Genomic DNA, 15860 nt, shown 5'->3' with positions numbered 1-15860 from the left:
CTGGAGAGTGTGATGCTAAGTGAAATAAGCCATACAGAGAAAGACAGATACCATATGGTTTCACTCTTATGTGGATCCTGAGAAACTTAACAGAAACCCATGGGGGAGGGGAAGGAAAAAAAAAAAGAGGTTAGAGTGGAATAGAGCCAAAGCATAAGAGACTCTTAAAAACTGAGGACAAACTGAGGGTTGATAGGGGGTGGGAGGGAGGGGAGGGTGGGTGATGGGTATTGAGGAGGGCACCTTTTGGGATGAGCACTGGGTGTTGTATGGAAACCAATTTGACAATAAATTTCATATATTGAAAAAATAAATAAATAAATGAAATCTCTTCCACCCCTGAGAGATGGAGATTTCTCTGGGGAGAAATTGTAATGGAGAGGATCGGAGGTGTCTGTGCCCAAACAGCTAGAGTGTATCAGAGCAGGGATGTAAAATTCTGTTTCTCCTCTTTCCTGCTATAGACAGGAAACCTGAAGGTCAGATAAGGGAAGTGACCTGCTGAAACCCACATAAGCTAGTGGATTTTGGAGCGAGGGCTCAATCCAGGTCTGGCTCTAGTTTTAAATTTCTCACTGGGCCAAGGTGCCTCTTCCTAATAGAGTTTACAAAATATAGTTAGAGAAACTAGACCTGCGCCACGGTCAGGGGACATTTAACAAATGAGGTGACCTTTGAGTAGGCCCCGTACTGATTATTACGTGCTGAGCACAACATGTCACCTAAGGACAACGCACCCGCCAAGGGAGGCACTACCGACAACGCCAAGCGCACAGACATGTTAGCTGAGCAGCAGAGGGGACCGGACCCCGGGACCTAATCACCACACGGCTCTGCCTCCCACTGTCAGGCTCCACCTAGCGCCCCGACCCTTCTCAACCTCGTTTCTGGGTCCTGAAGGCTACGACGTTCCCGGGGATGGAGGGCCGGCTCTTCTAGGATCTCTGCCGGGCGCGCGGCGGCCGGGGGCCTAGGGACCGCCCGGGAAAATGTCAAATTCTGACTTTATAATGAGGTTTAGTGGGATATACTTCTTCATGCTGTATTCAAGCTTGATCTTTTTCATGAAAGATTTAGAAGTCTGGATTCAGTGCCTACTTTTGCTGCCTATATTTTATGAGCCTAAAATAATAATTTTAGTTCAGTCTGAATTGTTTTTTAAGAAATTGTTGGTCTACCTTTTAGTTACATGTGCTCTATGGCTCAACACAATATTTTCATTTGTATTAACTAAAGTGACATGTTCAGCAACTCCATAAGAAAGATAAGGTGGCTGTAATGTTTTATTTTACAGATTGATTCAACTCGTTCATTATACTCAAACAATGATGAAGCTTGGTGAGAATAAGAAAATAATAATCACAGAACTTTAGAATTGGGAGGAGTAATAGTTGGGATTATTTCTTCCAATTATTTCTAATTTTTGGATGAGGACACAGAGGTCTGGATTGCACAGAGTGGCACAGATTTTGATGAAAACTGACCTCTTAAATCAGTGATCTTTATACTATACCACTGGTTCTTTCTATCAGTGAGTTAGCCAACCTTTGCCTACAAAGGGAGCAATTTGTAAAAGAGAATTTCTATTCTATTTCTAAAATTTAGCTTTGTAATATGAATCATGTCCTTTAAATTTGTTAAATAAATAGCTAAATTAATGAAGACAAAGAAAGAAGAAAGAACAGAAACAAGGAACGAAAGAAGGAAGGAAGGAGGGAAAGGAGGAAGGAAGGAAGGAAGGGAAGGAAGGAAATAAATCTACTGAAATTAATTACTATTATAATCTACATAAATAATTTGGATTTTAAATTTTTGAACTTTTTCATTTTACTTCTTTTATACAGTCCCTCCTTGGTGTGTGTGTGTGTGTGTGTGTGTGTGTGTGTGTGTGTGTGTGTGTAGAATGTCCTCTTGTTACTGTGGAGGATTACTTCTACCAGGATAACACTCCTGCCTCTCACCCTTCCAAAGAAGAGTAGGTTGTTTGAATCATGGAGAATCCACTAGCCCATATCTCATCAGTTGTGAGAACGCATTAGAGATTCACTCACTTTCCTTCCCTTTCTGACTTTACTGGTGCAAGTCAGCAACTCCAGCTGTGTACAGGACACATGCAAGGCTCCCAGTTTGCAAAACTGCAGGGGACTGTTGACTTTGTATCTTGGAGTTGGGCTGCACATAGGAAACAGCACAAATGGCACAGGCTTCCTCATCTGCTCTCTGCCAAGTAAGTATCCCAATAGGAAGGGCTGAGGTTGTCTGGCTATGCCAGTGGCAGAATGGGTGAATCTAATCAGGGGTGACTTAGTAACAAGTCCATTATGGTCACATATATAAGACATGCTGTCCAAGTCTGACCTTGGCAACGTAGCCCGACATTTTGAAGTCCATCTGTCTGACTCCTCAGCCTATTTCTCGGTTGATACTCCACATACCTTCTTTCTGTCTTTCTTACCTAAGATGACCTTGCTTCTAGGTCTCCTTGGTTACCAAATAGCTATTTGGAATATTTTATAATCCACTTAAATCTTAAACATAATGATGTCATAATTATGAAAATAATGGGGTTTGTATGAAATATTGCTTAATCTTAAGAACAAAATGGCAGCTGTAAAAACAGATGAAATAATTAGAGGAAGAAACTTTTTGGAAGCTTCAGGATATTTAAAAAGTAGTTAGTACTAGTTAGTAATAAACTTAGGTTTTCAGAAATTACACTTAAAGGAGGAACATGGATTACAGAAAACAATCTGCCACTACAGGATAAAGCACTGGTATTGCTAAACAACAGGTTCCTTTTTCAAAAAAATGTGGGCTTGTTGAAAAAGTACGGAGATGTCAGCCATGACTTCAAATGGTCCCTAACTTAGACAACAGCAAACTAATGAGCAAGAGTTCTCAGGGTTGAAGTAGCGCTGATTAATTTACTATGACTAACTTTTCCAGAACTGTGCTCTTCTCTTCCTAAGAAAAATACCCAAAGCCCTGCTTCTTCCATGGGCCGACTAGTCACCTCTCAGGATAGGACACATCTGTTTTCAGGTGTGGACTATAATTGCTCAACAGTGACATTAAGCTACTTAAAATACTAATAGTTCAAGTTTTGCTTTGAGATGATCTGTTTGCCAATAGAGCTAAGAGGTTTCCAACTAAAACAGATAATTAGTGGGTAATCAAGACAGCTGAAATGGGGTGTGGGCTGGACTTTGAGTGTGTCCTGTAATTGCCCATCCCGGTGCCCAAGTGGAGCACAGATAAAGTCTAAACAGCAGTTTGCTCAAATACGGAGACTAAGGGCCCTCAAAAGGCAGGTGGGCTAGTTCAGAGCAGTCAGTGTTACCCACTTAGAAAGTACTAAGCACATAATAAGTATTGACCGGCTAATTCCTCCAAATTTTAAAGGGGACCATGATGATTCTGAGATGTCAGTAGCCAGAGAGACCCAGGCTACAACTGGCTATGGTGACTAAGAGTTCTCTAAATTGTTTTTAAACAAATCATTAGCTGGATTTTCAGTTCAGCTAATCAATTATTAAATTATAGTGGGCCTGAAATACTCATCTATTGCATTATTTATATGCTGGGCTTTTATACTTTATCTACTTGGAATGTGTTTGCATATATTCAAAAAAATGCCAGCTATATAAATAATCTTCAAAATGTTTTATCTAAGAGTTTATTTACTCTATTTTGTATTGTGGCTTATATTTCCAAAGAAATTTGTTTGGCCTATATAGGAATATATGTATCATAAATTTCAAATTAAAAAAAAAATGCTTAAGGTTGTAATGGGTCCTATCAAAACAAAATTGTGTAGAGAAGAGAAGATCAAGGTGGCAGAGCAGGAAGATCCTAAGCTCACTACCTCCCACAGACACACCAAAACTACAACTACATATAGAACAACTCTCTGAAAACAACCTGCAGGCCAGTAGAACAGCCTTTCCACACCTGAAGATATAAACAAAAAGCCACATTGAGACAGGTAGGAAGGACAGAGATGTGGTCTAGTCGGGAACTACAGCCCTGGTACAGTGAAACACATGGGAGAAATGTCATGAATGTGGAGGCCCTTCCTGAAAAGCAAGGAATTCAAGCCTGACATCAGGCACCCCAGCCCTGGGTCCCTCCAAGGGAAGACATGCCTCCATAACACCTAGCTTTGAAAATCAACAGGGCTTAACTCCAGGAGAGCTGAGACTCTACTCTCAAAAGGCTCATGCCACTGGGTGTTGTATGGAAACCAATTTGACAATAAATTTCATATATTGAAAAAAAAAGGCTCATGCACAAATTCACTCACTCTGAGACCCAACACAGAGGCAGGAGTTTGAAAAACTCCCAGGCCATGTATGAAGGAGATTTATTGACTAGTTTTAGGGAATGTGCCAAAGGAGCAGGAAGTTGTAAGAATCTTCTCTAGGGATAGGACTGCTGACAGGCCCCATTTTCCTTAATCTCCTTTTAACTAGCATCTACCTTGATGAGTGACATTTCTGATACTTCCCATCTATCTTGCTACCACCATTCACCCTACCCAGGTGGACCTGCTCTGCCCAATCCACCTACTCTGGCAGGTACTCCTCCAAAGTGACTCCCACCCTACCACACACCATGGATAGCTCAGCCAGGACCAGAGTCCCTCTCCAAAGATACTTCCACCCTGCCACACCCAGAGAACATTCTCCCCACCAAAGCAACTCCCACCCCTGGAAGGGGGCAGCCCTGCCTACCAATGCACCTGCAATAGTCAGGGTTGGGCTTTACAACCAACCACATCAAGGACCAGCCCCACCCACCAGTGCCCCCTCAGCATCAATAAATGAAACAGAACAATAAATAATAGAAAATAATAATGAGACTAAAAGTTAGTTCTTTGGAAAGATAAACAAAATTGATAAACCTTTAGCCAGACTCATCAAGAAAAAAAAAAGAGAGAGAGAGAGAGAGAGGACCCAAATAAATAAAATCAGAAATGAAAGAGAAGAGGTTATAATCAACACCACAGAAATACAAAGGATTATAAGAAACTGCTACAGGGGCACTTGGGTGGCTCAGCTGGTTAAGCATTGAACTCTTGATTTAGGCTCAGGTCATGATCTCATGGTTCATGAGTTCAAGACCCACATTGGGGAGAAAAAATGAGGAAGATGGCGGCGTAGGAGGACGCGGGGCTCACAGCGCGTCCTGCCGATCACTTAGATTCCACCTACACCTGCCTAAAGAACCCAGAAAACCGCCAGAGGATTAGCAGAAGGGAGTCTCCGGAGTCAAGCGCAGACTAGAGGCCCACGGAAGAGGGTAGGAAGGGCGGCGAGGCGGTGCGCGCTCCACGGACTGGCGGGAGGGAGCCGGGGCGGAGGGGCGGCTCGCCGGCCAAGCAGAGCCCCCGAGTCTGGCTGGCAAAAGCGGAGGGGCCGGACGGACTGTGTTCCGACAGCAAGCGCGACTTAGCGTCTGGGAGGTCATAAGTTAACAGCTCTGCTCGGAAAGCGGGAAGGCTGGAGGACAAAGGGAGGGAGAGCTGCTGAGCCCCCGGACGGCAGAGCTCAGCTTGGCGGGGAACAAAGGCGCCAGCGCCATCTCCCCCGCCCATCCCCCAGCCAAAATCCCAAAGGGAACCGGTTCCTGCCAGGGAACTTGCTCGCTCCGCGCAAACACCCAACTCTGTGCTTCTGCGGAGCCAAACCTCCGGCAGCGGATCTGACTCCCTCCCGCTGCCACAGGGCTCCTCCTGAAGTGGATCACCTAAGGAGAAGCGAGCTAAGCCTGCCCCTCCAGCCCCCGTGCACCTTGCCTACCCACCCCAGCTAATACGCCAGATCCCCAGCAACACAAGCCTGGCAGTGTGCAAGTAGCCCAGACGGGACACGCCACCCCACAGTGAATCCCGCCCCTAGGAGAGGGGAAGAGAAGGCACACACCAGTCTGACTGTGGCCCCAGCAGTGGGCTGGGGGCAGACATCGGGTCGGACTGCGGCCCCGCCCACTAACTCCAGTTATACACCACAGCACAGGGGAAGTGCACTGCAGGTCCTCACCACGCCAGGGACTCTTCAAGACCCACATTGGGCTCTGTGCTGACAGTGCAGAGCCTGCTTAAGATTCTCTATTTCTCTCTCTGCCTCTCTCTCAAAAATAAATACATAAAAATAAACACTTAAAAAAACAGGTATTATTCTGCCATAAAAAAGAATTAAATCTTGCCAATTGTGACAACATGAATGAATCTAGAAGGTATTATGCTAAATGAAATAAGTCAGACAGAGAAAGACAAATGCATATAATTTCACTTACACGTGGAATCTGAAAAACAAAACAAATGATCAAACAAAAAACCAGATTCTTAAATGCAGAGAACAAACTGGTGGTTGCCAGAGGGGAGGTGGCTGGGGGGATGGGAGGAATAGGGGAGGTGGCTGGGGGGATGGGAGGAATAGGTGAATGGGATTAAGAGGTACAAATTTCCAGTTATAAAATAAATAAGTCACGGTGATGAAAAGTACAGCATAGGGAATTATAGTCAATACTATTGTAATAATGTTATATGGGGACAGATGGCGACTACACTGATCGTGAGGAACAGTGAGTAATGTTCAGAACTGTTAAATCACTATGTTGTGCACATGAAACTAATATAGCACTGTATGTCAACTAAACTTCAATCATAAATTAAAAATAAAAAAAAAACATTAAAAGGATCACATATCACAATCAAGTAGGATTTATTCCAGGCACGCAAGGATGGTTCAATATCTGCAAATTATACCACATTAACAAAATTAAGGATAAAAATCATATAATCATCTTAATATATGCAGAAAAGCACTGGGCAAAATTTAACATCCATTTATGATGAAAACTCTCAACAAAGTGGGTACAGAGGGAACATACCTTAACATAATAAAGGCCATATATGACAAACCCACAGCTAACATCATACTCAATGGTGAAAAGCTGAAAGTTTTTCCTCTAAGATCAGAAAAAGACAAGGATGCCCACTTTTACCACTTTTATTGAACATAACTCTGGAAGTCCTGGCCATAGCAATCAGACAAGAAAAAGAAATAAAAGTCATACAAATTAGTAAGGAAGAAATAAAACTGTCACTATTTGAAGATAACATATGATACTAGAAAATCCTAAAGACTCCACCAAAAACTACCAGAACTAATAAATGAATTCAGTATGGTTACAGGATACAAAATCAATATACAACAATCTGTTGCATTTCTATATATTAATAATGAAATAGCAGAAAATGAAACTTAAAAAAATCTTATTTACAATCTTAATTGATTGTAAATCAAATTTACAATTTGGTTCAAAAAGAACCAAATACAAAGGAATAAATTTAAGCAAGGAGATGAAAGACCTATACTCTGAAAATTATAAGACATTGATGAAAGAAACTGAAAATGACACAAATAAATGGAAAGCTATACCATGCTCATGGGTTGGAAGAATTAATATTGTTAAAATGTCCATACTACTCAAAGCAATCTACAGTTTCAATGCGCTTCCTACCAAAATACCAATAGCATCTTTCACAGAACTAGAATAAATAATACCACAAATGATCCTGAATGGAATCACAAAGACCCTAAAGAACCAAAGCAATCTTGAGAAAGAAGAACAAAGCTGGAAGTATCACACTCCTTAATATCAAACTATACTATGAAGCTAAAGTAATAAAAATAGTATGGTACTGGCACAAAAACAGACACATATTTCATGTGAGAAATAAACTCACATGTATATAATCAACTAATTTACAACAAAAAAGGCAAGAATAGGCAATGGAGAAAAAACAGTGTCTTCAACAAATGGTGTTGGAAAAATCTAGACAGCTATATGCAAAAGAGTAAAACTGGACCACTTCCTTCCACCATATACAAAATAAACTCAAAATGGACTAAAGACCTAAATCTAAGACCTGAAACAATAAAACTCCTAAAAGAAAATATAGGTAGTAAACTCTTGGACATTGGTCTTAGCAATATTGTTTTGGATCTGTCTCCTCAGGCAAAGGGCAACAAGCAAAAATAAACATGTAGAACTATACCAAACCAAAAAGCTTTTGCACAATGAAGGAAACAATCAACAAAACTAAAAGGCAACCCACTGAATGGGAGAAGATATTTGTAATGATATATTCAATAAGGAGTTAATATCCAAACTATGCAAAGCACTCCTACAACTCAACACCAAACAAGACAAAAAACAAAAACAAAACAAAACCCACAAACAGTCTAATTAAAAAATGGACAGAGAGGGGTGCCTGAGTGGCTCAGTCAGTTAAGCATTTGACTCTTGATTTTGACTCAGGTCATGATCTCACGGTTCGTGGGTTTAAGCCCTGTGTCAGGGCTCTGTGCTGACAATGCAGAGCCTCCTTGAGATTCTCTCTCTCCCTCTCTTTTTGCCCCTACCCTACTCATGTGCATTCTCTCTCTCTCTCTCAAAATAAATAAATAAACATTTTTTTAAATGGGCAGAAAGTAAACATTTTTCCAAAGAAGACATGCAGATGGTCAACAGACACATGAAAAGATGTTCAACATCACTAATCATCAGGGAAATGCAAATCAAAACCACAGTGAGGTATCACCTCACACCCATCAGAATGGCTAGTATCTAAAAAACAAGAAATAACAAGTGTTGGTGAGGATGCAGAGAAAAGGGAATCCTCATGCACTATTGGTGGGAATGTAAACCGGTTCAGCCACTGTAGAAAACAGTATGAAAGTTCTTCAAAAAATTAAAAATAGAACTACCCTATGATCCAGTAATTACACTTCTGGGTATTTATCTGAAGAAAATTAAAACACTAATTCAAAAAGATATATGTACCCCTATGTTTATTGCAGCATTATATACATTTACATTTATTATAGCATAGGTAACATAGTCAATAATATTACAATTACTTTGTATGATGACAGATAGTAACTAGACTTATCATGGTGATATTTCATAATGTATATGAATGTCAAATCACTATGATGTACATCTGAAACTAATAAAATATTGTATGTCAACTATACTTCAATTACAAAATATTTGTGTATAATAACGTTACTCAAGGTCATTGTTCCTGATCATGTGCACAGCCCGCCCTCTAGTGTTTCTTTCTAAAACCTACCAAATTTTAAACCATACTCTTAATCTCAAAATATTAGGCTAATAGGATTATGAACTGTGTCATCAAATTAAAAGAACCAGGCTAAATCCCTGACAGAGATGAAAGTTAAATCAGAGAAAATTGAAGGCCCTTTAAGAAGCAGGTGGTAACCTCACTGGAGAAATACTGCAAAGTTAGTGGTAAATATATATTAAAAAGTTTCATTTGGTAAAATAAAGTCTTAATAGAAAGAAGAGTTAGTTCATAGGATAGGTGTAGATATGTAAAATGGGATAGTTTTGTAACTACTAGTACCAGTGTTATTTTATTAAAAAGACAATCCAGATGTTGATTAAATAATGAAATTATTTCTTCCCAAAATAACAAATATACATAAAGCAGGTAAATATCTCTTTGGGAAGAGTTAAGATAATCTAACTTATTTGTATCTGGAATGTTTATAACAAAAGTATATCAAATTAAATTTAAAAGAACATTCATTATCTGAAAAGAAAAAAATAATTGTACATTATTCATGTATCTTGATGGGTTTCATAAGACATATAAGAAAAATCTGTGAGGTTATTTTTGCTTTCGTGAAAGAATAAGTCATAAACTACCCAGGGTAAAAACTTACTTGAGCACTCAGAATTTTGGAGGAAAAAAATATCCTTCTGACATATTTTAACTAATTCTGTATTTCAGGCTGTTTCTGTTGACAAGAACATACAATGAAGTATGGATTCTATGGGGCTGTGATCCATACTATTCGATGTCTTGAAGTTCAAATACTTCAAATGATGACCTTATTTAACTGTCATAAAGAATGTAAACAAAATAGGGACTTGGGTTGTCTTTTTTTTTTTTTTTTTAATTTATATTCCAGGTCTCCTTATGTCTCAGGCATATTAGCATAACTTGTCTAAAATCATAAAGAAAAATTGACAGAAAACTGCTTGAGATCGCCATGTGTTTTCAATTGATGCTGGCAAAAACTAACCTAATGGAAGGCATTTGGTACAGGTTTATTTTTCCTTTGCAGTAACAGCAGGAACATGAAGCCATCACTCTTGGTGTTTATTGTGTATCTGCTATGGTTGGAAGGACGTCACTGCGCACCTACTTGGAAGGACAAAGCCGGTATCCATGGAAACCTGAAGGGTATGTTTGGTTTCTTTATCTGCTCTGTGTCCTGTTTGCATGTTTGCATGTGTTGCTGGCATATACAAGTGATTTACGGTTGAGAGATAACCGTATTCATTACGGCCCTCCAGTTTCACGGTAGGATGTTCTCTCAGCACTTAAACCAAGTAGACATGATGCCAAACATCTGGAATAAAAGTAGAGAATTCCAGCCGAGTATCTGAGAATGTTCACATATCCAGATGTTTGCTATCACACAGATAAAACTTGCCAACTTTCGGGCTGCATTTCTTGGTATCATCCAGATGTTTGGTGTCCTCTCAGCACGGTTTTAACGAACAGTGAAATTCTTTTCTAGCATTTGAAAAATTTAAACAATTAAAGTTATCTGTGCAGTTATTCCTGAAATAGTGAAAGAATGGGTTATAGTGACATTGAATCTGGTTAGTCTATGTTCATGAACTTATGACCTTTGCTTGACGATATATGCTTTGGGTACTGAACACTTAGAAAAATAAATTAGTTAAAATGCTGCTTTAGGAAGGTCTATGATTAAACTCAGAAACAAAAATAAGTTCCTTTGGAAGCCACACTGACTACTGCAAAGAGAGAATGACAATGAATTTTATACCCACCAAAAGCTTATTAAAGATGTAGAAAAGAGGTGTCTGGGTGGCTCAGTCGATTGAGTGTCAGACTCTTGATTTCATCTCAGGTCATGACACCAGGGTTGTGGGATTGAACCTTGCATCGGGCTCCATGCTGAGTGCGGAGCCTATTTAGAATTCTCTCTCTCTCTCTCTCTCTCTCTCTCTCTCTCTCTCTCTCTCTCACTCTCTCTCTCTCTCTGTGCCTGGGCACCTGGCTGGTTCAGTCAGTTAAGTGTCTTGATTTTGGCTTAGGTCATGATCTCATGAGTTCGTGAGATTGAGGCCTGCATCGGGCTCTATGCTGACAGCACAGAGCCTGCTTGAGATCCTTTCTCTGCCCTTTCCCTACTTGTGCTCTTTCTCTCTCAAATTAAATAAATAAACTAAAAAAAAAAAAAAAAAAAGGTATTCTCTCTGTCTCTCCCTGTCTCCCTCTGCTCCTCTCTCATGCTTGCATGCTCTCTCTCCTTCTCTCTAAAATAAAAAAGTAAATACAATTTTTAAAAGGGTATATAAGAGATGTCCAGCAGGTTATTAAAGAATCTTGTATTATATGAGATACTTTCTAGTTTTAATGCCTCCTGGGAAGGCAATTGAAGCTGAAAGAAAGGGCAATTGTTCGCTGTGTTTGAGGTTCCCATTTGGCATTTAATATAAATTGTCTGTGAAGAAAATCTGAATTTTTTTCTAATATAAACACACTTGAGTTTTAAGTGAAAGAAAAAAAACTGGATAACTGGAAACAGGCCCTGAGTGAAAGGACAAGAATGAGGTTAAATGAACTCTGACTTATCTAGGAGCTCAGACACGAGGAATAGAAGGTATCATCTACATGGCAGCTGTGTCCGTGGGGCAGCCAACAGCCAATCCATTGTGATCAGCTTCCAGAATTTGATGCTGCAAAAGAACAGCTAAGTCTCTATTTAAGGGACATAATGAAAACTGGTGAACTTATTGTATTCTGATACACTGCAATTTGATCAGATCTCAAAGGGAAAAAACTGCAATGCTTCTTTTAGGTTTTCCTGAGGCTGGAGACATAGATGGAGACGAAGAAGTGAAGAAGGCTTTGATTGGTATGAAGCAGATGAAAATCATGATGGAAAGAAGAGAGGAGGAACATACCAATCTAATGAAAACCCTGAAGAAATGCAAAGAAGAAAAGCAGGTACAGTAATTGGGAACAACACCTGCTCTTAAATATAGCTAGACCATAAATACTGCATCTGTTAGTGCAGTTGATGACTTATTTATTTTCCCTAACAGTAGATTTTCTGGAGAGCAGCTCTTAGTGGATGAAAACTTCAAACGCAGAGTGGGCCTTTGCAGGACTCCAAATCCAGGAATTTGAGGGAGTCATCTCTGTTGGGGAAGTGCTACTTTCTTAAAAATACTTTATCTTTAGTCCATTCTGACTCCGGATATGGAGTCAAAAGTGTTCATGGAGTTTTTGGCTAGATCTGTGGTCTCCAAAGGTTTTTGAGCCCCCATCCCTATTACTAATATTATTCTTAGTGTTCACTCCTAAATTTATGCATATTAGTTTATTTGTAAATTAGACACACGAATTGCTACCATTAATATCTCAAGGCAAAAAATAGATGTAGGATGAGGTTCATCACTAGCTAGGGTGGATGTTAAATCCATATTTCAAATAATCTGGAAAATATTTTGAAACTTTTTAGTTGATGGCCAGGTCTGATTCGATCATAGTTTTACTTTGTCATGTGACCAACAAAGAGCTTATAATGAAGACATTTCAGCTCTGCCGCTTGCTTCTTGTCTACCTGAGCTTAAATTATTCATATTTTTTAATCTCATGGGTATTGTTTGGTTTTTATCAAGAATCTTTTGAAGCTTCTTCCCCATTTGGTGAGGGCTAGCTTAGTTAAAACTAAATAATAAAACCATCATTCACCTGAGCCCTCTAAATGGCAATTCATTGCAATCGGCTCCGAGGGAACAAAGAGAGAGGGAACCAGTGTGGATGCTCCTGGAATGTGGAGCACCCACTTCCCCATGGTCCTCTCGAGCAGTTGGTGACATGCAGTGGTCTGACATAAGCACCACAAGAAAGCACCAATGTATATAAAATAGTACATCAGCCTAATAAGTTTCTTTATTCAAATGCCTTCGCTTAATAGTTACAGTTCAAACTACGTATCTTACCAATGGGAAATACACATTACAGTTGACCTTTGAACAATGTGGGAGTGCTGACCTCCAGTCGAAAATCTGCATGTAACTGTTGACGCCCCCAAAACAATTTTTAATAGCCTACTGTTGACCAGAAGCCTTACCAATTGTATAAACAATCGATTAACTCATATTTTGTGTGTTGTATGCATTGTGTACTGTACTCCTACAATAAAGCTAGAGAAAAGAAAATATTAAGAATATCATAAGGAAAAGACAATACATTTATAGTACCATCCTGTATTTATTGAAAAAAATCCACCTGTAAGTAGACCCATGCAATTCAAACCCATGTTTTTAAAGGTCAACTATATATCCAAATATCCAGAGAAGATGTTAAAAATTGTTCCTATGTTACAGAATTAAGCTTAATATGTTTCTAAGTTATGAACACTGCATGGCTCACAGTTTAATAACATTAACAATGAACAAAACATTCAAAACAATTCAATTATTTTTTAAAATTATTTTCAACATTACCCTTAAATCAAAGAGGAAATCAAAACTGTAACAAAATAATTTGGAAAGTATTCTAAATTTTAACATTGAGAGTAAATTACTTTAAAATTTTATTTTTAAAAATTTATAAATGTGGTAAAATACACATAACATAAAATTTACCATCTTAATTATTTTTATGTGTATGGTAAATAGTGCTGAATACCTTCACAATTCTGTGCAATCAAGCTCCAGAATTCTTTCCGTCTTGCAGAATTGAAACTCTGTACCCATTAAACAACTCCCTACTTCTCCTACCCCGCCACCTACTTCTCCTTCCCCGCCATCAATTTTTTTAATTATTATTTTTTTAAATGTTTACTTACTATTGATAGAAACAGTGAGAGCTGGGCACAGGGCGGGGAGGTTGCAGAGAGAGAGGGAGACACAAAATCCGAGGCAGGCTCCAGGCTCTGAGCTATCAGCACAGAACCCAACATGGGGCTCAAACCCACAAACCATGAGATCATGACCTGAGCCAAAGTCGGACGCTCAACCGACTGAGCCACCCAGGCGCCCCCTTTTTTTAAAATGTTTATGTACTTTTGATAGAGATAGGGGATCAGTTTTTAAATTAAAACTTAAAAATAAAAGTTTTAATATTTCCTCCCTACACCTATACCTATAAACATGTAAAGTTGGAGGCCACCAACTGCAGATAGCTGCTGGAATTCTTTATTTCTGAGTACAGTGGCCTCTGGGTGTCCATTGAGCCACCGGAGCAGGTCTGTGTGACAGGCTGACGCCAAAGTTATATGTGAACCTGTCACCAGATTGGTTGATGTTACGGCCACACCTATACCCCTTGTGGCACAGGGTCCCTAGCAAGGAAAGGAGATCACTTGACTAGCAGCTGCAAACCCTCCTCCCTTTGGACAGCAAGCAAAAGATTTGAGGAAGTCAAAAATAGCTCCTTATAAGGATAATGTGAAAGCCTCTGGAGCTGGATTCTTCTGTGATGGGCTTGTGAGCTGGGCCCTGGGAATAATGACACTAGTTATCATTTACAGGCTCTTTATAAAACACATTATCATGTGTAGTAATCCTTCCAACATCTGCAAAAACCATTACTTTCCCTTTACAGCTAAGGAAACTGAGGCTCATGATGTCCATGAGCGTGTTAACCCAGCGCAGTTATGAATGACCCCAGAGAAAATCAGCTGTCGGCACTGTGCCTCTGGGACCCAGTGACTTTCTGTTTTTGTCCCTTTCTCTGGCCTCCCCACAAGTCAAGGGTGTAATACTAAGAAAAGAATGCTTCAGTTAGGGGTGGGTCAAGTAAACAGATGTCAGTTTCAGTTTGCCCTCAGGAATCCCAAGAACTAGTAGGATTTTTTTCTTAAAAACCTTCTTACTATATAAACATTCATTAAATTATACTCTTAAGGTTTGAAGCCTCAAAAACTTAATTAAAAAAAAGGAAAACCTGTTTAACTCTGAGTCCCCCTCCCTAAAATTACTTTATGATTTTTTTATTTTTAAAGAAAAAATTTTTGTAACGTGTATTCATTTTTGAGAGAGACAGAGTGTGAGTGGGGGAGGGGCAGAGAGAGAGGGAGACACAGAATCCGAAGCAGGATCCAGGCTCTGAGCTGTCAGCACAGAGCCTGATGCCGGGCTCGAACTTATGAACCGTAGGATCATGACCTGAGCTGAAGTCAGACGCCCAACTGACTGAGCCACGCAGGTACCCCCCTAAATTTAAACTGAGGATAAAGGATACTTTAGGCAAATGATGACTTAGCAAATATGGGGTTGGTGCCCCCAGTCTCCTAGTACGGAGCACTACCCATCCTCAGGTGACCTAGGGTCATCACAAACCCCTTCACAGCCCCTCCTTATTAATATTGAATATTATTATATCAATATAATATTAATTATATATTATATATAATTATATATTATATTAATATAATATTAATATTAAGAGATTATCAATATATGATTTAATATAATATTAATATACTGATACAAGTATTAATGATTAATAATTAATATTATATTAATATATTAATATAATATTAATATTCAGAGAGCATCTGAAATTAACTGAAAGTGAGAAACTCCAGGGTGGCTTAAAGTGATTTGACCCCCACACCAAGTTTATATAGGACTTTGAAAATCTGTAAACTACAGGAATAGTCAGCAGGTAGGACATTTTAGGGGGAAACAGAAGGAATGGGCAGGGCATTTCTCCCCAGAGATCTTCCTCCATGGCAACATTACACTACCAAAACTTGGGACATGTG

The 15860-nt window shown here is 39.4% G+C and overlaps 1 protein-coding gene across 3 annotated transcripts in view; it reads left to right on the top strand.

Annotated features, from left to right (window-relative positions):
- The first annotated feature begins 528 nt into the window (after positions 1 to 528).
- CLUL1 (clusterin like 1) overlaps positions 529 to 15860 on the top strand; it is a 39085-nt gene continuing 23753 nt past the window's right edge. Inside the window, exons 1-3 of one of the 3 annotated variants that reach the window (XM_060613389.3) lie at positions 529 to 2227; positions 10167 to 10285; positions 11937 to 12085. In XM_060613389.3, the coding sequence (XP_060469372.1) occupies positions 2112 to 2227; positions 10167 to 10285; positions 11937 to 12085 (384 nt within the window). In that variant the 5' untranslated portion in view covers positions 529 to 2111. Of the gene's footprint in view, positions 2228 to 9236; positions 9325 to 10166; positions 10286 to 11936; positions 12086 to 15860 lie in introns of those variants that run through there. The other 2 variants (XM_060613391.2, XM_060613390.2) reach the window with 2 other exon arrangements.

This window comes from Panthera onca, chromosome D3 (genome assembly GCF_046562875.1).
Source record: "Panthera onca isolate mPanOnc1 chromosome D3, mPanOnc1 haplotype 2, whole genome shotgun sequence".
Lineage (NCBI taxonomy): Eukaryota > Metazoa > Chordata > Mammalia > Carnivora > Felidae > Panthera > Panthera onca.
The sequence above is the reverse complement of the archived record's forward strand: the minus strand, read 5'-3'. Positions and strand labels throughout refer to the sequence as shown.